This window comes from Oreochromis niloticus, linkage group LG9 (genome assembly GCF_001858045.2).
Source record: "Oreochromis niloticus isolate F11D_XX linkage group LG9, O_niloticus_UMD_NMBU, whole genome shotgun sequence".
Classification (NCBI taxonomy): Eukaryota; Metazoa; Chordata; class Actinopteri; order Cichliformes; family Cichlidae; genus Oreochromis; species Oreochromis niloticus.
In genome coordinates this window covers 2,129,764-2,152,162 of record NC_031974.2, presented here as the reverse complement: position 1 = coordinate 2,152,162, position 22,399 = coordinate 2,129,764, and the positions used below count along the sequence as shown (strand labels likewise).

The window sequence follows — 22,399 nt, the reverse complement described above, 5'->3', positions numbered from 1 at the left end:
CAGCGCAGCGGTACACTACACCCTGCAGGAAAATATCTTCCTCCAACTTCATTAGGGTCATGGGATTTACTGCTGAGGATCTGCAGGCTTCCATAAACATTCCTGCTACTGTTTTCACTTCAAATCTTTCCCAAACATCTCTACAGGGAGACAGCTGTGATGTTTCAGACTGAATGAATCAGCTGATGGAGAGCGAGAAAGGATTCTTCTAATGCAACACTTGTCCGGAGTTCAAAAAGAACAGAAGTGATCTATTGTAAATATGATCAATTTATTAAATCTTACAGATGAGCCTTAAAAAGAAGCCCCACCCACCTCCTGCTCAATCAGGAATCAATTTTCATATTTTATTACTTCCAGAGGCCTTCATGCCCCCCCCCGAATACCATATACAGAAGTGCGTACCCAAGAGCCTCAGGAAGTCGTCTTTAGTTGGACCTCGAGGGTCTGGAACAGTCTGCTGGATGAAATCAGGCCAGTGGAGGCGCTGCTTTCCTTCAAGTCGCAGCTTAAAAATTAATATGAGACTTTTCAGATTTTGTCTGCAACATTTCTCACTATAGTTTTATTCTGCTGCTGTTGTGAAGCAATTTGTAAGGTGGATTTTGTGGAGTGCTATATAAAAAGTATTACTGGGATTATCATAGAATAAAGGTGCCTCAATGAGGCCAAGTTAAAGAGCTGCATCAGGGAAAAAGTTCCCAAAGCATTTCTGAACAGCTGAACTAATTTTAACTACTTTGATTAAATCAAACTGAGCTTCATCTTAGCTCAACATTAACTAAACCCATCAGGGAGAGTTTGTAGTTTTAGAGAACAGTAAAGGACTGAGTCACTGAGAGCACCAATCTTATTTTCAAATCTGTTGGAAGTGATCATTTAGATTGACAGCAGTGATGAAATGCGACTCTAGCAGGGTCCAGAAATAAAAACAAGGAGCTGGAAATGAGCCGTGAGCAGTGTTTAGTATTTTTAAGCATATAAATGACAAAATAAGGACTTTGAAATACATGAAAAAGCAGCCCGCTCATCCACCTTTGAGACCATAAAATACTTGAGACAGAAAACCAGACATCGGTTGCAGTTTTTCTCCATTTGTTTCATCGTTTTTATTTTGCCATCTCCAGTCAGGTGACAAAGGCCTCGAGTGAACAAAAAAAGTTTGCAACTCTACCACCCTCCCCAACCCGATCGAGTCCCTCAAAAAAAGAAACACACACCTCACTGCAAACCGCCTCCCACATTTCGGAGGCCCACACCGCCACACACTCACGCCCTCTTAAAAACGAAACACAACACTCCTCTTTTTTGTATTTGGGGGACGGCCCCGATGGACGAGAGGTGTGAGTGCACGGGACCCTCACGCCCCCTCAAACTTCTACACAGACAAGAGACTGGCATCACGAGGGTTAATCACTGAAGTTTCTGTTCTTTTTCTTTTTCTCTTTAAGGGAGAGGGGAAAGGGAGAAAAGAAATCTTGGTTTTAGAGCTTTGACATGCTGGGGTGGACCTCGAGTGCTCTTTACGTGCCGGCCACCACCGATCCCCCGATCAGGAGAGGGGAAATAAAAATAAAAAGGGACCTAGTCGCACTCAAAGGCCATGCTGGAAAGCGGTATGGCTGCTAGAGGGGCGACCTAAACCAGAATTCAGTATCTACAGGGGCAACCCTCCCTCCCTCCCACGGCTTTAACAACTCAAAACCAGCCCCTCCCCGACCCCCTGATCCCCTTCCCTCTAAAACGCTTTAAACCTGCTATATTCAATCTAAAGAATATAAAAAAATAATCATACAAAAGCTGAATCCCGCTGTTATTTCAACATTCAGGAATGTGAGTGGCAAAACCAACACGTCTGAAGGCAAACAGAATAAGCAGGAATTGAGCGACTGATCATGGTTGTTTTTGTTTTGAAGTTGTTTTATATAAAGTTGCCAAACAAAACCTTAGTGATCAGGCAGAGGACCACACAGCGAGCTGCGGTGGAACAATCCCAACAGCAAATGGAAAGGAGAAACCAAAAGGAGGAGGAGGAGGAGGAGGAGCAGGGGGGAAGAGAGAAAAATAAAAGATCAATGATGAGAGAGAGAGAGATCACAACAGAATGATTGAGGTTGTCTGTGAAGGCCGACGCTTTGGTGACAGAACCAATGAGAATGCAAGAGACTGGTTGTGGGTGGTGCTTGTTGTCCGGGCAGCAAAGTCTATCAACTCCTTATTTGCTGGCCAAGACCTTGGTAGCGACAGCACATTCCTCCCCCATGGCAGCAATCACGGTGACCTGCGGAGAGCGCACAGACACACAAACAACGTGTTCAAGTCAATCATCTGAAACGTTACACGTGCAGCTCTCGCCCTCCTCGCCATCTCCACCCTCTGCTCCCGGGTCAGGACTCCCAGCCCCGCCTGCCTCCAGCTACATGGAAGCTTAACCTCCCGTTTAATCAATTTATGACCCAAAAATAAGTTTGTTTTTTTAATACTGATGACAAACTGTTTCACAGCCCAGGAATTAGCCAACACCATTGTGCTTTAGACAGATTCAGTACCAAGTCACTCTAACAGCTCAAATGAGGCTTCAGGTCGGGGCTGACAAATACAAAATATATGAAAATTCATTTAAGTAACTGCCCGAGACCAAACTCACCATGAATTCTTCACCCGCCTCGAACTTTGACTCAATTTCCTTGCCGACTTCATTGTCGGGGACGCGCAGGTCCTCTCTGATGTCGCCGTTGTCGCTCATCAGGGACATATAGTTCTCATTGATGTTAACCAACTGTGGAAAAACAAAAAGACATCAGCAATCTGCACAGACCTCAAGCTGGTCAGAATAAAAACATGTGATCCACGTTCTCCAGCCTGTCCACAGTTTAAAGTTTCTGACTCCCAAATGATGTTTAGATTCATGTTCCTGAAGCTATTCCAGCTGTATAGCACCAGAGTCATTCCTACACATGTATCACAAAGGAAAACTATCCAGAGTGTAATAAACATTTTAATGCAATGACTTTCAGCACAAGTTTAATGTTATTTACTTTGTTTGTTTTTTTTCAGCCAGAAAATGATGTGAAGTGCATTTATAGCCACGTCTGAATCTCAGGCCACAGATGAAGGAAGGTGAAACTAGAGATTTCTTTTAATTATGCAAGTGTTATTAATGTCAAGTGTACAGGAGAGAGAACCTTTATTTTTTTATTTAGGTTATCCAGCTAACCAGGCTGTGCTCAGTTTGGTTTTGGTGTCATATGCAAAAGTATTACAGCTAACCAAGATGACACCAGAAAGTAAAGCCAGGCACTTCACACACTAACAGAAAACTAAAGTGAAAATAAAACTAAAAGTAACTGAGCGCTGCTTTCACTTCCATCCTTCCATCCTGATACAAAGAACTTTAGAATGAAGCCGATGAACACTTTAACCCAAACATTCATAGGTTTGTTTCTGACACAAACAACTTTACTTGAACAGACTGCAGCTACGTTCCAATACAGCCTGGAATAAAACCTCCACCTGAGGCTCAGCACTTCTCAGACTTTAAGGCCAAGCCACACCAAAGTGAAAACACACCTGTACACATATCTGCAGTCAGTCACCTGGAACATAAATGCTAATTCTACACTATCAGATTAAAGCAGCTGTGGTAGCACATCTGTAACACACAGATTTAACATGACAGTTTAGCCATTTGCTCTGCATGAGAAATGTATCCATGCAAAGTGTACTAATGTACATTAAATATTATTCGTACTCTTTGTGCCGTTTCCACAGAAATTTCTTCATTTGGAAACTCAGCATGTTTAGGCATTGGACTGCTGACTATCCCAGAACTTTACAAAAATTTAAAGGTAGTGAGCAAAGAAAGGACAGTGTAGAAACTTTTACTGGCTCAGAAACACACAAGACCATAACCAATTACACTTTATCTCATATTCAATCTGCACTATGATAAAGACCTGGAAACAGAGGTGTAACTAGCTGTGTACAGCAAGCCAGAGGTTACTCAGGGTTCATCTCAGCTGGACCGCTTCACAGATGAACCCGACCTTTGAAACCCAAGTGGTCACAGCTTTATTTTAGCAGATATCTAAGCTGTTCATGTAAATATGCCCATTTCTTAAAGCTAATGTCTCATTTCCTCCAACATGAATGTTAGTAATTGGATTATTTGCAGGCTTATTCGGGCAGCTGTGTAGCATGAGTGGGATGAATGAGTGGAAATGTTTCCTTCCATTCTAACATTAAAACATCTACAGGGACGATGAGGTTAAGCAGCACATGATCTGCTGTTATCCCAAACATTTCTCCGACTATAACACAAACTTCACGTCAGGTTTCTGGAGTGACTGATTCACACAACAAAACAGACGCCCTGTGAATATTTCCACCTGCTGACTCACTGTTGGGAGGCAACGACTGGGAACCCAAACACACCAGATGACGTATCCTCTCGTCACCACGAGCTCAACCCCCATGTAGCCTTTCTCACAGAGTCAGCTGACAGGAAGTACCTGATAGTCTATCCTCTTGATGGAGGGAACATCCATGTTGTGGGTGGAGGGGCACATATCTTCATACTTCTTGTTGGTGAAGATGTCGATGCCAACCAGGTTAACCTGAAGGGAAGATGAGGAATTCACAAGTGTTTAAACAAAGAAAACAGGAGCCACTGAAAGCAGCACAACAGTAACTGATCAACCTGCCATCGTCATGCATCACACCAGCCCGGGGACTCAAAACTTCAATAAATGCCTAAAACACAGAAACCTTAGCCTGCTGTCCGATGGTCTGCATTGTGATTTCAGCTCAACCGGATATTCTTTTTTATGAGGGGCTATTTTGGTTTACTCAAATCTCAATTCTCAAGTTAAACCAATTCAAAATCTGCATGACAAGTCATGTTTGGTCCCAAGGCGTTCTTCCTTCCATCAGTCCTGAAAGTTTGCACTTAACGAAAAAATGCGATTAAATCTGCTGCTCCTACAATCAGCTGCAAAATTCAACTTTTTTTTTTTTTTAACCCAAATTGAATGAACAGAAATTTTCCTGATTTTTTGCCCTCATTGAATTGATTCCAAGTGACATGAAATAAGGTGCAGGCTACAAGTACCCAGCTTGATCACTACCAGCCTTTATTTGGCTCAATGAGAGCTTCTGTTTCAGGTCTGCTTAGTTTTAAAGTGCATTTCATGCAGAGTGATGCTTATTGTGCATTTTCACTGTGTCACTGCTCTATGCAACAATCGACTGTGTTGCCATCTGTCTTTAGATTTTTAGAGTCACATCATCATGATGGAAGTAAACGTTTAATTAGATTTAAAATCTCTGAATCTTTACAAGCTGAAATGGAACATTCAACAAAACGTGACAAAAAGGTCGTTCAAATTCGTCAACTCTGGATTTTTCCTGCAAACACTTTGGCACAAAAACAGATTTTAGGTCATTGTCTGAAAGGGAGAGTCAGAGACTGATTTAAAAACAGAACTTTTAAAAGTGAGGTTTAGTTTAATCTAGCATACAATTCATTTGTTTCATTCATCTAAGACACAAGTGATGAAAAATAAAAATTTCACACATTAAAATATCCGAGCTTGGTAAACCACAAAATCTTGGGAAATTCAGACAAATATCCACTGTAGCTTTATAGATAACGTCTATTCATTTTCAATTACTTAACACTTGTTTGAAATTTGGGATTTCTCCCTAAAGCTTCTGACAGGCAGATTTAAGTATTTAACCAGTTTTACAAAGTTGGGTTTTAGTTACTCAAACTTAAATGGTCAGAAATCAGAAAAACCCACCAATGCCTGAAGTCTTTGCTATAACCGAAACCTGGCTGCACAGAAGGCCGCTTCAGTCAGAAAAACCCCAGATAATTATTGGATTTAATTTTGTTAGTACCAAGATAGAGATTACCATCAAGTTAATATAAATTAACCAATAAAAAGGTCAGAAGGCATCTTCAATGGGACTCAAATATAGGGATTACATTTGTCGCATTTTGTGGTCGTGGAACACTAAATTGAAAAACTTCATTTTCCCTCATTTTTATCATGACTGAGTCCCATGTGAGGGCAAAGTACACACAGGAACACTCTGTGGGTAAAGATAAGAAGGCTGTGTAAGGCTGTGTGTTGCTTTAGTAAAGCAACACCTCATGCAGTTTGGATCAGACAGGTTTGAAACCAGAGAGCCTCAAAATCCGGGCCGAGCCTCAGGTCTCTGGCCTGTTCCAAAACTTTATTTTAAACCTTCCAGCTTACAGCACTCCTCAGCCTGAAAGCTCTCAGCCTCTGTCTGGTCTTTACTCTGCTTTGTCCTGTTTCTTGTTCACGGTCCCCCTTTTCTGTCCTGACCAATGCTCTTTACCTTGTAGTATAAAATGATCTGAAATAAAAGGGGAGGACTAAACAGCTTCTGAGTTTACCTTAGCATGTCCGTGCTTGCCGGTCTTGGAGGTGGACATCTCCACAATTTTGCAGGGACGACCCTTCAGCACCACGTAGCCGTTCTTACGCAGAGCAGAGCACTGCATGGGGTAGGTGGCGGAGGCGCCAGACTCGCCAGTCTGGAAATCGAGATCGGGATCTGCCATGGTGCGATGGGTCTGGGGCGCTGGTGGAGACAGTTACACATCACTTACCCCGAAATCAAGCACAGAAATTTACATTTACAGACTTCCACACCAAGCAGTCACAGGGTTAGGTTCTCGTGGAGAAAGGCGTGGCATTAACATGACAGCTAGCAAAAATCAGAGGGTAACCTGACCTAGTCAAGTGTAAACTTGAAACAGATGACCATGTTCAATACACCTCTAACATCTATCCAAAAGCATCCTGATTTCAAAGCTTTTGATGTAAAGTGTTATAGGGAAAAGAAAACCTGTAAAATGACCCAGTAACTATTCCACTTTTAAACATTTGCCAAATTTTTGTTAAAGTACAACAGTTTTGGCATCCCCGACCCTGGTCAAATATAATATAGTTGTTCTGTACATAACAGAGGATTTAAAGCGTCAGCATTTTCACAGTAGTTAATGAGGGAAAACATGAATCTCATGACAGTTGTGAACAGCAGCCTGATGTAGATAGAGTCCTGTGAATGAAATGTTTGCAAAGCACTAAACTAACTCACCTTGACACAGATTACACTACCTTACTACTGACTGGTGTCATGTGGCACTATATAAATAAAATTGCAATGAAATATTTCTGAAAAAAGATCTTTGCAAATTTCTGGGATTGTCAAAATTTGTAAGCGCTTAATGCTTGCTGGAAAAACATTGATTTTACTTTAACTCAGCTAAAGTTTAAGGAGTTTCATGATATTTCAACATGCCTGATTGTGGCTTTGATTTTGACCCAATGTAAACCACAGCCCCTGAGTGCTTCCCCATTTTTAAAGAGTTGAAACACTACCTTGGGCATACACTGATTCAATATAGCCTTTTTTAATATATTAACATTAACACTAAAGAAAAAGCAAATTAGGAGATTTTGCTGTAAACAATTTTTTCAAATTATGTAAAAAAAAAAAAAAAGGTGTTTCTACTTTAATAAATCTGCTATGCTCTGCTGAGTTTTGAGCCACTTTAACAGTTTTCTTTCCTGCTTTGATTTAGACTACCGCAGCCTTTTCCTGGGCCCCACAGAGCTCTCTGCTACTTTTACGTAGATATCGCGAGATTTCTATTATAAAAAATAAATAAATAAATGAATAAAGGTGCAGTCCTCTTGATCTGGTGGGAAATTAATTTGAGTGTGATCCGAATTATACATTTTAAAAATCCAATTTGAACAAAGAAAAAAAAAAAAAACCCTAAGCTACGCCGAAACGTGGACGTCGCCACCCCGGCTCGACACGAGGCTGGACGGCTGCGCCACTTCTCAATCTGCCGCAGTAGTTTTATCGCAAATGTTAGCAAGCCCAGTGGCCACATGAAGTTCAAAGTCAAAATTCACTCGCAGCCACCTCTTCGCCACATCGGTGCCAGATAAATAAATGAAAGGTTAATCTTTTAATGATCAGAAGTTAAGCTGGCTCAGAGTTTACAAATGTATTATAGCGCTGTAAAGACAGCAGAGAATAGTGCCTCAAACGCTAAAATTAGCACGTATTATTCTGGATGTTTTGGTTTATAACTATTTATTGTAACGCTATCGGGACAGGAATTCGATGCCGCGAGATTTACGGTTGGCCAACGTGCGCTGCTGTTTCACAAACACCAAGTCCCGTTATCCGAGCTAAAGCGCTGCTAGCGGCGGCTAACCGAGCTAGCAGTCCATTCAGCTCGGTCCAAATAAAGGCGCGGATTAATCTCGGATCGACAGCGGACCGGGTACAAACCATCAGTCTGTTTTTTTCCTGATCGGCCCGCCGGGTCGTCGGTTAACAGTGCAGATTTTGACCGCGAACCGAGGACACGAGCGTTAGCGCGGAGAATGACAAGCAGCTTCCACGGAGCGCGCCGCCGAAGGCCGCATGTCCCTTTGATTCAGCATGCTAGCGCTAGTCGGAACATGGACACCCACACCCTACCCTGCCACCGACTACATCCACCGGGAAACCGACTAACTACTCCCTCGGCATCTCAAACCAGTACATGACTACTTTAATACCTCTGAAATCGTTAATGGGTCACCTAAAAACCGCTTAAGTCCACCGTTTATCCCCCCCCAAGGCAGCAACACGCGCCATGCCACACTTACCTTCCAAGAAAAAGAGGACCTAAAGTGCGCATGCGCGGCCAACTTGACTGCAGCATCCGTAGAGGAAGAAGGGAGGGGAGGGGCGTTTATGTGTTCCGGTAGCAGCCTGGCAGAAAGGGATGCCAAGTCTGAGGCATACATGGCAACCCGGGGGGATTACCACGGCCAAGAGAATACAAAAATACTACTTTTTAAAAAAAATCCTGGTAATGTACTTACACAATGGTAGTGATGGGTAGATGAGGCCTTGTGAAGCGTTTCAGCACATTCCCCAAACTGTATCGATACTGTGTCGACACAGTGTTGCTGTTTTGCTCTGTACTGACACCTGCTGGACCTTGAATATCATTGCAGGCAACTTACTTGAGACTCACAACAGACACTGATTCAATGACCTAGTCATACTTGTACACTGTAAGGTATTGTACTTTCCATGGAATCATTTTATATCTTTTACATTGCAAATATTGTAGAAATCTTTAAAATACATTGTGAATGACATTAAGTGAAAATTAAAATGAAAGTATTGTGAATGTATTATTACCCATTTAAATGTAATTGACTCAGAGTTTATTATAAATTTCTATTCAGAAAAATAAGTTTATCCAATGTTTTTGCATTCAGTCTGTTGCGTTTTTTTGACACCGTTTCCCCAGCTTTGGAAAACACATGCTCACAGGGCACAGATGAAGCTGGGGTACACAAACTGTAAAGCCAGGTGGAAAAGGTTCAGATAAGATGTCTTCCTATTCCCCCAGTACGTTAAAGGATCCTCTGATCTTGGAATGTTTCTCTCCGACACTCTCCACAATACTAAGGGGTTGGCAGTCCTTTATAATAAAATTCAGGACTGCCTGGTCCAGAACAGTCTTCCTAGATGCTTGATTTCAAAATAATAAAACACAAATTAATTAAAAAAAAAAAAAAGATGATAAAGCTGTTCAGTGTCAATATAGGCCGACCTGTGTTCATTCTCAATGTGTCTCCTCATTTTCATGTTTGGGTAATGCCTAAACATTGAGGAGGTGCTTTTGTTTGTGTAAGAAATGCAGAACAGATGCGACATTTAACCTGCATAAAATGAAATAAATAATTTACACTGCAGGTCACATTGCTGTTTTTCCTATTCTGATAAATTACACTGAAACAAAGACAGACAAGTGACCTTATTTGCAGTTAAAAGATCAAAATGATCCCACACAGCAGAAACATTTCTTTTTCTTTCTGGCTCCATTTTGTTATGGAGAGATGTGTATTTTTTTTTTTTGTCTTTGCGAGAGTAATTTTGTGGGGTTTTTTCGTGGCGACTCATTCCGTTGGCAGATGCGGACGCGGTACCTTTTAAAGACAGTGTGGCGCGTTGGCAATGACCGATACAGCAGCTGTATCGATCACGTGACTTTTTCTTAAAGCGACGCACGCACCGATACAGGCTTCGCTCTGTGAGCTTGATACATGCGCCGGTGCGTCAGTGTTGCTGGACCCATCACTACAGAATGGTATGGGTTAGATTTATGTTGGCTAATATTTTGTTAAACATGAGGTATTTATTTCTAATACTTAATATTATTGGGCATGAGGTCTTTTTATTACAACAAATGTGATGTACTACAGAGCTTTAGTAGCTACAGAGGGATAAAGACGATGAGTCATACCATGACGATATGGGAGAGTTACTGAAGATAGGTTAAGAAAAAAGGTAACGATCAGATCAGCAGAATAGCTTCATGCATGTCTGAGGGTGGTGCAGGGCACTGAGACAGTGGGGAGGTGTGCTGTAGAAGTGACAGGCCTGGTTTGAGTCTCTACGTGTTTGCAGTGATGGTGGACAGACTGACAGATAAGGTCTGTCAGGAGGCTCTGTGGACTATGGTGTTTGCAGATGACATTGTGAGCTGTGGTGACAGCAGGGAGCACGAGGCAGAGGTATGCACCGGTGAGAAAAGGGATGAAAATCAGAAGAAAAAAGGCATTTACGAATGACAGGGAGATCGGTGTAGCAGTGAGGCTGCGAGGAGCAGAGGTAGTGAAGATAGATGAGTTTAAATACCTGAGGTCAACCAGCCAAAGCAATGGACAGTGAATAAGAGAGTGCAGGCAGAGTCGAATGGGTGCAGATGTTTATTTGTGACAGAAGGATAGCAGCAAGACTGAAAGGGAAGGTTTTCAAGATGGTAGTGATGCCTACTGTGATGTATGAATTGGATACGGTGGTACTGACAACAAAAACAGGAGGAAGAGCTGAAGATGTTAATTAAAAACATCAGAGGAACAGCTCAAATTGAGAAGCAAGGCTGTGATGGTTTGGACATGTGTAGAGGAAGGACTGGGGTTATAATGGACAAAGGATGATGAAGATGGAACTAGCAGGCAGGAGGAGGAAAGGAGGAAGACCTCACCTCAGAGGAGGTTCATGGATGTAGTGGAGGAAGACATGCAGAACGTTGGTGAGGTGTTTTGTTAACCCTTAATAAACTGCTACTAGATATTATTCAGATGGAAATGAACATGTTAAAACTATGGAGATGCTAAATTGCAAACCTTGCAAAATTTTCGCTGAGGGGCGTGTCCATGGCAGCGTCAAATGTACATAAATGTCAAGCTGCTCCAGTCTTCACACACTTGAGCCAAATCCACAACCCTGAGCAATCTACAAGCCAATATTAAGTGACGGTCATAGCACCACCTACTGCCAATAACAGATCGCCATTAGGTGATCATATACATGACATTCGTATTCATGTATAACATAGAATCAGTGGATTTTCTTTAACGCCTCCTAGTGGCAAAACTCCTTCCATCTTCTCAGGACACTCCTTACTCCTTAGTACATTTAATAATAATTTAAAGTACTGATATTATGTAAAGATTCTTTTACTCTGTAGATGCTATGAAGTTTAAGGTCTCCATCCATTAGTTTGGCTTTAACCATATGTTGCTCCAATATAACACATTCGGCATTAATATTGCCCTCACAGTTAGCCGAGAAATGTGTACTAATGCCCCTGATCCCATCAGGGGTACTGGCTGTGTGTGATGATGTCCTCTTTAGTTCTTTGTCTGCGGTATGTTTATAACTCCGTTATTTTTGTTTTTTCGTAGTCACTTGGATGAGTGGCAGAACGTTTCTCCCGCTGAAAATGTTACGTCCAGATCAACAGAATCAACGTTTTGGGATTTCCTTACCTGGATGATTGAGCATGCATTAAGACGTTACATGGTAAATGGCCTGTATTTCTTTAGCGCTTTACTTAGTCCCTATGAACCCCAAAGCGCTTTACACTACCGTGGCTCAGGGGGTTGGGAAGGGCACCTGTAACCGGAAGGTCGCCGGTTCGATCCCCGGCCTCTCTGTCCTGGTCGTTGTGTCCTTGGGCAAGACACTTTACCCTACCGCCTACTGGTGATGGCCAGAGGGCCGATGGCGCGTTATGGCAGCTTCGCCTCTGTCAGTCTGCCCCAGGGCAGCTGTGGCTACAACTGTAGCTGCCTCCACCAGTGTATGAATGTGAGAGTGAATGAATAATGGCATTGTAAAGCGCTTTGGGTGCCTTGAAAAGCGCTATATAAATCCAATCCATTAGTATTATTATTATTATTCAGTCATCCACCCATTCACACGCAGGTGATGGCAAGCTACATTGTAGCCACAGCTTCTTCAGGAATGTTGACTCAGAATCTCACCACAAGGGGGCAGCTTTTTTCCCAATTAGGTGTTGCGATGCTTTCAGATGACATGGCGTTGTTCTTTAAACGTTCCTTTTAGCTCTACTTCCATTTCTTCAAGATGCTTTACTTTTTTGTCAGTGTGGAAATAAAAATGTGTTCTTTATAACTTGCCTTGTTAAATAAAGGTTACACTGAATAACAACACCATCTTGTGGTACAAATTGGTATTACCCTAAAGTACAGCCTTGCCACATTCAGTTATCTCTGTAACAACATATATGGATGTTTCGTACATAAAGTCAATTTTTCCAGACTGCTTTGAATTTAGAGGAAGGCAACAATAACTTAATTAACGAGTTGTTACAACCAGGGTCTGTAACATTCAGACGGGTGGAAGAAAGGCAATTTAAGTGACTTTGAATGTGGCATGGTTGTTGGGGTCAGAGCTTGGCTTAAACAACATGAAATAATAGCTCCATCCTGCCTTGTATCAGCGGATTCAGGCTGCTGGTGGTGTGAGGGTTCATTTGTTGGCACACTTTGGACTGCATGAATTTCCATCATGGATGTGGAGCCAACAAATCTGCAGCAACTCTGTGATGCTTTCATGTCAATATGGACATGAAATTGAATTTGTGCTGCAGCCTGTAGAAACACTGGGACTAAAACAAATGAGTGTTTTTCTTATTAGTTCTTGTACTGGCTGCTCTAACGTCCAGTCTTTACCTCACTCAAACATAGCAGGCTAGATTCATTAGAACACCTAATATGGCCACAAATATTTGAGCAGTTTCTATTGGCCAGAAGCTGCCGTGTGACTCAGGTATGAATAAAGAGAGCGGGTCAGGTGTGGTTGCTGTACAAGGAGAGGACATTTATTGTAGAATTCCCAACACCACAGATGCGTGTTACCAGGTCGAGGTTGTCTTTTGATTGAGTCCAGTGATTCAGACGGGGTGAAAACTCACATGCATGTCACACACCTGTGCACACACCTGCTCACCTCCATGCACGCGCACACACGCACTCACGCACACTCAGAGGCTAACAATCGTACATATGTTCACAGTCTTGATACGTACAAAAATTGAAATACAAATACAAATAATACCACAATAAAAACATCGTACTGTTTGATTTTTTTTTAGAAATTCTTATAGCTATGTTCTCTATTCTGTAGAAAGACAACTATGCTTTAATAAGTGAACATTATTTTTTTGTCTTTCTCTAAAATGATCAGTAGGATATCATCATCATAACGAAAATTCTTACAGTATATATCTCTTTTTTTAATCTATGGTTTCTCAAGCTGACCCTGCCTCCTGACCTTTATTCACAGGGTGCTGCTAACATCCTGCACATGTAAAAGGCTTCAGCTGGCCTTAACGCGCCGTTGTTCGCCCCCTTCGCCATCTCTTTTAAAAACAGCAAAAGAAGATCAAGTAAAGGATGGAGCAGCTTCCTTCTACAAACACAAGCGCGTACAGTCAGCAAAGGCTCAACTCCCGCCTTAAAAAAGACGCTCCTGCTCGCTCTTTACCAGCTGCACTGTGGAAATGATCGTGAACATAAAAACTTTCATGGTAAACGTGTGATCTTCCAGTGTGCAGTTCAGTAGATAAAAGCCCGGCTGTTGTTTCCAGCTCAGAGATTTAGGGTACACAGTCAGACGTCCCCCGCCCCACCGCGTATTGCCTCAAATTTACAACTCATAACAAGTAACGACGGGTAAAAAACATGAATGCCATCATGCAAAAACTAAATAAAGGCAGATGAACTATGGAGAGAAAAATCCAAACTAAACTTTTGAGTAGAGTCCCCCTAAAGCGTAGACAGATTTACAAAGGGATGAGCCAAAAAAGGAAAAGAAAGGATAAAAAGCTAGACTGTCATCATTTTCTTTGTCTGTCCTTAACATCAAAGTGAGTATTTACACAAGTGCACACAGAGCAGCGTGGGCAGACAAGAGTAAAAACTTCCAGAAGGTGGCGCCTACTCTACAGCTGAGTTTTTCCTGTGACAAAATGACGGGAATATTTTTGTTATTGTGTTGCTGTTGCAGCAATGGTACAATATCTACAACCTCCCTCCCCCTGCCGGGAACAAACCGGGACAAAGCAGCTGGCTGTGCAGCAGCTCCGAAACACTCGCTGCTCGTCTGAACTATTTTAGCCTCCAACGGGGAAGAACAGCAGCAGCACCAGTGTTCACACTGCGAGAAACGCCGTCTGCACGGCCTCGTGGTTTCCTGCTGGAACAAGGAGCTACATCGGTCTGAGACAAAACATCTAACTGCCATCAAACTGCCATCGTTATCGCCGCGACAACAAGCAGCTTATCCACACTAAGCCTGGGTGTTTTAAAATTTCAACACACACATTTGTTGGTTTTTGGAAGCACCGATTCAGCTTCTTCCAGTTCCCATATAATACATAGCGTTGGCTTTGCAGCTTTGGATATCTCAGACAGTGATAGATTCCAGTGTTCAATTCATAACATCTATTGGCCACTGTGAGGAGAGCCTTCATGTTTGAGTCTTTCCTCCATAAAGATGACATCTGACGTCCTCCCCTGTATCCTTAACGACGAGTTCTGACACCTCAATAATATCAATAAACATGTGGTTTGATCACCATTGAAAAGGTTCTGGGTTTTTCCAAGGGTAGCTCTAGTAAGCTGCATAGGCAGAGGCCACAGTGATGCACACCCAGGGGTTTTGTTCTCGAATCAGGCCTGAAATATGACAGAAGCTGCTCAGATAACAGAAATAACATGCATCCAAGGGGGACAGCGTTAGGGCAACCTCAGGCTCGACTCAGACTTTGCTCTCCTCGGTTCATAGAACGTGTACTGAATGGGTATGGATTAGTAAAAAAATAAAAATTATTACTAAAAAGCTCAGTGTGAGCGTCTATTTGATCTATGAGGATTTTATCTCTGAGGATTTTTTAAGTTCTTCTAAAGCCTGAAACTTTTTATTTGAAAAATTCTGCAAAAATGTTCAATGATTTGCTTTTGGCTATAAATATGTCCTTCTCATAATCTCTATTCTTTTAACACTACCTTAAATAAATGCCATCTGTGCACAAACCCTCCCACTTCTTACTGCGTCAAATGTGCATCGAGTCAAAGGAAGTTGAGTATTTTCGAGGGACTAGTTTGTCTCGGCAGAAGCTTAAAGGCAGGCGGAAACCACGTCACGTGCAGGTGACAAAAAATTCTCACGATTGTCAACGATTATTTGGTGGCGCTCAAATCCACAAAACTCTCAGATTCAGCAGGCTTAGTGTGGACATTCACGCTTCTAACCTAATTTAATCACAGTATAAGAAGCAGTACCAGCTTTCACTGTAGCACGCCAAACCACCTGCCGCTGCGCTCGCAGTGTGAACACCGCTGTAATGTAAAGTCACTGATGTGCTACACTTGGAACCTCTGTGCAGCTCCCCACTCAATCGAACGGGGAGGTCGAAGGCTACTCGGCAAGTCCACATCAGCCGTCGGCCTGCAGGGGAGGAGGAGGCGTTGTCCGCCGACAGCACGAGGAGTCACCTTTGCTCAGCAGGCAGTGACACCATCCGCGGGGGCCCTGTAGTGCCCCCTGCAGCTGGAGGGGTGTGTGTGGGGTGGGCACACTCCTGCAGTTTTCTCCTGATGCTCAATTGTCCGTTCAGCAGCAGATTATCCACTAACACACGCACGCACACACATTTACACACACATACGCCGTCCTCCTGTCATCCCTCCATCCCTCAGCGGCCAATGTTCAGGGTGAAGAAGACGAGGGTTGCGGGTCCAAGAGGTGGAAGGGTTACCAGTTCATCATGGAGCTTCTGTTGAGGGTCATGAAGAAGACTTGACTGCTGCCTCCAGAACGCACCGAGGCGAAGAAGACCTGCAGGGAGAGGGCAGCACGTCATACAGGTGTGTTTTAGGTGTGGTGCCTTCGCTCGTGTGCACTATGTGTGCACAGACTCACTTTGTCGTTCCTCTCCGTCAGGAACTTCAGTCGCTGAGCTCGCTTGTGCATGAAAACTCCGTCGAGGTGTCCCGTCTCCACGGACCGGATCTCAATGGCCTTCTCTCCCCAGCCCATGATCTGGTTGGAGTGGATGTAGGCTGCAGGGGGAGGAAAGGGTGCACACACACACACACGCACACACACACACACACACACACACACACACACAGAAGGGGATTGGACAGGAGAAGACTCAGCACCAGTCTCACACCCAGGCCAGTCACACCTCGAGGCCTCCTCCGCCTCACTTCCGGGAGATTATTGCAGCAGTTTCTGACGGATGTGAACGATCAGCGTTCGGAGAGGCGCATCACAGGCCTGCTGGCTGTCTCGCAAACCTTGTCGCTTTGATTTAAAGCAGTTATCTGAGCTGCCACATTGCACCTGGCTGTCCGGCAGCAGTATCATTACAGCTTTTAAGGGCAAAGTCAGCCAATCAGAAAACTGTAAGAGCAGAACCCAGTTTAACCTAGTTGCAGGATTAGGGAACACTGTGAAACGTGAGTCTGCAGGGTGGAGGCCAGTAAATGATGACAGCTCGCCCAGCTGCCAATCTGTGCACAGCCGTGGCCTTTTAAAATGAACATTCCCCAAAAATGATGGTGAAGTCTCAAGAAGGTTTAGTGGGAAATGTTTGTTTGTGATGTGCACTACAGCGGCAAAGTTCAGGATCACTTAGAAATCTCCTTATTTCTGCTGTGTGAGTGAGTTTTCTCTGCTTTATTCTGTTAATGCTGCCTCTCTCAGACTAGGGCGCTCTCAGAGAAAATGAACCTTAATCTGAAGAGTTTCACTTGCTGGTTGAATAAGGGTTAAAAAAGATAAAGAGATAAATATTTAAGCCTCAGATGTTTCAGCTTCTTTTCTAAATCATAAGAAGAAGTTTGATTTTATAGATTTTATTGTGTTACTTAATTTCTGATAAAAGTGAGAAATTGTAGAAGATCATAATTATAAACCTATATATACTTTTTAACCAGTTTATTTTTATTTTTACATTTATTTGTTCACTTATTTTGTTATTTTCCCCTCATAGTCGATGTGTGTAACACTGTATGAGGAAAAACTTAAATTATCACTCAAATGTATCCTCTTCCTGTTCACGCCCCAAATGGCCTTAAATCACATGACCACATGCCCAGCCCATCCTCACTGCTGCTCCACTGGTGTATAAATATACAGGATGGAGCTGATTAGGTATACATTTTTTCTCTCTACTCTATTACATATGTTACTTGCATGCTGTGTGCAGTATAGCTCTTGATCAGGCTGATGAAGGTTATTTAAAAAATGTTGCTGGAGCTTTGACCTCTTTAGACCTTTTCATGCACTTTGCTAGTGCAGGGAATTATGCCACAAGTTTCCATTCCATTTATATTAATGCATCACCAGAATACTGGAGGGAAAGTCCCTAAACTACAAGCTCAGGAAAAGTGGCACTAACAGATTTTTTGATATCTTTTCTTTTATTAGAAGTTATTAAAACACGCCTTCATGCCGTGTTCAGGCCCGGTCCACCTGGTCACCCAGGGTCAGTGCAGCTTTGGTTTCTTGGTGCTTCTTTTTATTCTCATGTGGGAGAAAAGAAAAAAAGGGTCCCATATACGGAGGATCAGGATCGATTGGGTGCTCATAAATAAGTCAGGTGTTCAAGTTTTTATGGGGTGGGGGAGGGGTCGAAGCCGGGCTTGGCTGTGAGAAAATCTGGTCTGACAGTTAAATACACAAAAACATGTTAACAGGAGACGATGTCCACACAGAAAATGTGACACGTAAGCAACAGTGCTCCAGGACAGAGACACAGTCACACACGTGTTTTTGTCATTCAGGGTTAAGCACAGAGAAATCTGTAAGAGTGAGGATGAGCGGAGACACACACCAGCTTTGACTGACTTGGATCGTAAGATTCAAGATCCACCCCTCATGCTCGGCTGCGCTCTGTTGGACTCACGGTACTTCTAAATAATAGATGAATTTAGATGTGCTGCCCTTGCATTGATCTCATGCAGAGCTTTCATCTCGTTGCTTTGCTGCTGGATCTCACAAACGTTTTGTCTGGACCGGGTTACTGCAGAGCTCGAGCAATCAAGGATGAAAGGAAGAGCGGATGAGAAAGTGCCTTTTGAAATGTTTCACGGTCAACAATGAGACACAACGAGAGGACACAAGTTAACATAGCAGACACACGACACAAACTAAATTCACAAAGAAGAACGAGCAGAAAGTAAAAGACTTGTGTGAGCTGGGAGTGAGGAAGGCAAAGATCTGCCGTTATCAGCTCATGCAGCCGCTGGATGTTCAACACTTAACGTTAAAGGGATACATCGAGGTTTTGGGATGTCATACATTTGGTCAACTTACCCCTCGTGTGATGAGAACACTGACACTAAACTCTCCATGATACTGACGTGTGTGTGTTGCTAAAACTTGCCTGTTTTTAAAGATTTGCAGACACGTCAAGTTTGTTGGAATTCCCCAAGGTCAATGCTGGACGTGTGAGAATGTGACCACTGAATCATTTTGTCTACATTTAACTAAATATTTTACTTTTAGTCCTGATCAGTTGCTCGGGTGGCAAAGAGAAGTCAAAATGCAATGAAGTCTCTGAGAAAATGGCCCTCACTCTCCCCTAATCCAAATCTCTATCCTAGTTTCATGTCTTGCTGAATTAAACCTGGTGTTCATTTAGTGAATTTTGGACCTTATATAACTAGATAAACCAGGCATGCTTCAGGGTGGGCACACTATCTGTTAACTAAAGCGTATGCAGAGTATATTTGTAATACAAAGAGTTTAATTATGATTATTTCTTGTAAAAGTTCAAATCAATGAAGTCACTCTGTGCCAGCACGGTTACTTTTTCTAAATCTTGTGCTGATTTTAAAATAAACTGACTTAAATTTTCTCAAATGGTAAAGACATAGAAAGAGGTAACGGAGGTGATGGCGAGAGTTTTGTTCTCATCAGCTTACTGCTTTAAGTTGACCAACTGCCCAAAACCTGCTGTATCCCTTTAAGCAGGTAATGAAACAGGTGAGTGAGACGACAGTCTGGGCTTCTTGTTTAAAGGTGAAAGCAAAAGGCAAGAAAAGGCAGGCGTGTTGCTTTGAGCGGAGAAGGGGTGTGGTAGATAGTGAGGGTGAAAGATGATCTGCTGAGACCGCTTATAAGAGGTCAGAGGTCAGTGGGGTCAGGGAAAAGCGAGCTGATTGGTTGACGTACCGACGGAGGTGGGCATCTCGCCCCACTGCAGCACCACATCTTTGGTGATGCGTCCGTAGGTGTTGACGTAGACGCCCTCGTCCTCGTAGCACAGCAGCATCTCCATGCCGTCCGTCTTGGGCAGAACCACGATGGCGTGCGGGGTCACCTGACCCTGAATCTGCCGGGACGACAGACGGGAGGGGGGTGTTGAATGGGGTGGGGGCAGGGGTGTTAGGAGCTGGACCCCTCTAACATCCCCCCTTCCCCACCCTGAGAGAGAAGAAACTGCTGCAACAATAAAGCCTCCCGCTCCTCAGCCACGCAATTGCCATGGAAACAGACACGAGCACAGCGTGATTCATGACTGCCAAAAGCAATGAGAGGCGGTTGCTGTGGTTACCGTCTCCTTCGCCCGTCCATCTCTGACTGTAACCAAACCGGGGTTAAAGGAGGACACCGATTCACCCTCTGCCTCGCTTTCATTCATCCTCTGGATTCAAACACCAGTTCATTCATTAATAAACTCGCTCATTCGCTCATTCATCTGCTAATTCACTCACTCGCTGCAACATTTCCCTTCTCATCTGTGACTTACAGCCTCTCCTCTTCATACATTCCTTTGTTCTCTTCATTAATTCTGTTCTGGGACTGTCACACATTCACCATTTCATTTGTTCTGCTATTAGCTCATTGATCCTCTCACATTTCCTCACACGTTCACTCCTTAAATCACAGTCTGGCTCATTTTAAACATGCAGTCAAACACAGTTACATTTAAATTACACATATGCAGTCATTTTTACAGCACATTCATTCATTCATTTTGATTTACTGTAACCATAGCTGCTACTTGTCTAACCTTGGCCTAACTGGAACATTTGAATGAATTATGAGGACGTGTCCCCACAGTGCCACGCACCAGCTTCAACAAAAACAAAAGCCAAACTTAACCTTAATGTAACCTAAAATAAACTTTTAATACTTTTTGGGGTAAAGTCAGAAAACTTTTATAACATTTTGTATGGAATTACCAATTTAATTCCCTGTAACTTCTGAAATTGAAGTTCTCTCCTAATTCTTTTACATTGGGCTTTATTTTATTATGGGGACATGTTCCCCGAAGGAAGGCAGGTCCCTGTACGTGCACAGTAGAGGCTCACAGCTGTTTTCAGAGGGCGTACTGTTGTGAAACCGTGTACATCCATAGTAGGAGTATTGCTTTTGTGGTGGGAAAGCTTTACACCAGGGGTGGGCAACTCCAGGGCCTGCAGGTTTTACATGTGTCCTTGATCCAACACAGCTGATTTAAATGGCTGAGTTACCTCCTCAGCATGTCTTGAAGTTCTCCAGAGGCCTGGTAATGAACTAATCATTTGATTCAGGTTTGTTGACCCAGGGTGAGATCTAAAACCTGCAGGGACACCGGCCCTCGAGGCCTGGAGTTGGACACCCCTGCCTTACAAAGTGATTTACATTGTGAAAAATTGTCCCTGAAGACAAGCAGCACCCTCTGTGTATTAATACCAGCACACGCACATATACTGCCTCAGCCTAAACCTAACCCAAGCCTAACTTTACCCTGCGCTAAAACCAAGTCTTTACTTTAGAAATTACTGATTTACTTTGTGGAGACCTGTCCTAGTAAGCAAGGCGGGTCCCCACACTTTATTAATACAAGCACACACACACACACACACACACACACACACACACACACACTTACATGTGAGGGGATGTAGATGTCGTAGGGATTTCCAGAATCCACATCAATTACATGGAAGCCAACACTAGAGCCATAGATGACCTTTAACCTCTGCCCTTCCTCTACAGTCAAGTCCACCAGCTGGGGGCGATGCTGCAGGTCAGTGAAAGACTGGCAGACAGAGAAAAAAAGAAGATTGACTGAGGTTCAGTCATGCATTAAAACAGCTGGATATAACTTTGTGAATCAGGCGTGTGCTATTTCCTCCCTAGCTGCAGAGGACAAACAAAATAAAGAAATATAACGAAATCAGTATCATGCACTTTTCGAAATATCACAAGTCTTAGCTTGATTACCTTGAAAGCCATAAACTTGTGGTAAGGTTTAGGTGCCCAGGCATAGATCTCGACTGAGTTCTTTAGAGCAATCACCAAGAATTTAATCCTCTCGTACTTCACTGCAGAAATAAAGACACATTTTAATGTTAATTTAAAAAGAAATCTCAGGACTTTCGGCTAAAAAGGATTTTAATTCAACATAAGACATAATAGATATTAATTTCTAGTTTGTTAGTGAACAGGTTCATGTCCTCACGTCTCCCATAAATGATCTGAACGTACCGACTTTGTAATGCACGCAGCCCTCCAGGTCCCCGACTGTAATCCAACCCTGTTTCTTCTCCACTTCAGGGTCATTGTGTAATATCCTGTTCCTCAGCCAGGACAGGTAGTAAACCCGCAGCTTGTTCTTCTTCCCTAGTTTGAGAGGAAAATTCAGAATTCAAATGAAATTATAATTCATTTCCCATATGGAACAATCATAAATTAAATGGTGTCTGCGTCTTTGTGAGTTTAACCCATCAACTGTGGATCTGTGATGCGGCATTTGGTGAAATCAGCTGCCAACCTGAGATGGTGACCAGGACGTTGAGTCCCTCCAGGACGTCCATCTGTTGGAAGCGCCTTCGATTGATCAGGTTGTAAACTTTGCCTTGACCACTTCGATCCAGCAGCATCAGGCCGTTCTCCGTCCCCACCAGCAGGTTCACTCCTGCCCGAAACACACACACGCTTCGTTTTTAGCGCCTCTGTATCT

General features: G+C 43.1%; 2 protein-coding genes across 3 annotated transcripts in view; both read right to left on the bottom strand.

Annotated features, from left to right (window-relative positions):
- Nucleotides 1-1,078: 1,078 nt before the first annotated feature.
- Nucleotides 1,079-8,808, bottom strand: eif5a (eukaryotic translation initiation factor 5A). Of its 2 annotated transcripts, none has more exons than XM_003459473.5 (5): nucleotides 8,709-8,808; nucleotides 6,428-6,615; nucleotides 4,512-4,616; nucleotides 2,648-2,779; nucleotides 1,079-2,281 (listed from the first exon to the last, which is right to left on the bottom strand). In XM_003459473.5, exons 2-5 carry the CDS (start codon nucleotides 6,593-6,595, stop codon nucleotides 2,216-2,218), a joined length of 471 nt encoding a protein of 156 aa, XP_003459521.1. In that variant the 5' UTR covers nucleotides 6,596-6,615; nucleotides 8,709-8,808; the 3' UTR covers nucleotides 1,079-2,215. The 2 variants fall into 2 exon arrangements, with proteins under 2 accessions (XP_003459521.1, XP_005465105.1); XM_005465048.4 differs by having other exon boundaries at nucleotides 2,135-2,281; nucleotides 8,619-8,716.
- Nucleotides 8,809-13,230: 4,422 nt separating this feature from the next.
- The window catches only part of tnikb (TRAF2 and NCK interacting kinase b), a 59,636-nt gene continuing 50,467 nt past the window's right edge, over nucleotides 13,231-22,399 (bottom strand). Inside the window, 7 exon segments of the mRNA XM_025910457.1 lie at nucleotides 13,231-16,272; nucleotides 16,357-16,496; nucleotides 19,621-19,780; nucleotides 21,326-21,475; nucleotides 21,661-21,761; nucleotides 21,925-22,059; nucleotides 22,211-22,354. Coding sequence (XP_025766242.1) covers nucleotides 16,189-16,272; nucleotides 16,357-16,496; nucleotides 19,621-19,780; nucleotides 21,326-21,475; nucleotides 21,661-21,761; nucleotides 21,925-22,059; nucleotides 22,211-22,354 — 914 coding nt within the window. The 3' untranslated portion in view covers nucleotides 13,231-16,188.

Excerpts from the sequence above, each read along its gene's own strand:
- eif5a (XM_003459473.5), bottom strand. The coding sequence starts at position 6,595 with ATGGCAGATCCCGATCTCGATTTCCAGACTGGCGAGTCTGGCGCCTCC. Across the intron at positions 2,780-4,511 it reads TCAAGAGGATAGACTATCAG|TTGGTTAACATCAATGAGAA; the intron begins GTACTTCCTGTC and ends GTTTTTCCACAG. Across the intron at positions 2,282-2,647 it reads AGGCGGGTGAAGAATTCATG|GTCACCGTGATTGCTGCCAT; the intron begins GTGAGTTTGGTC and ends CGCTCTCCGCAG.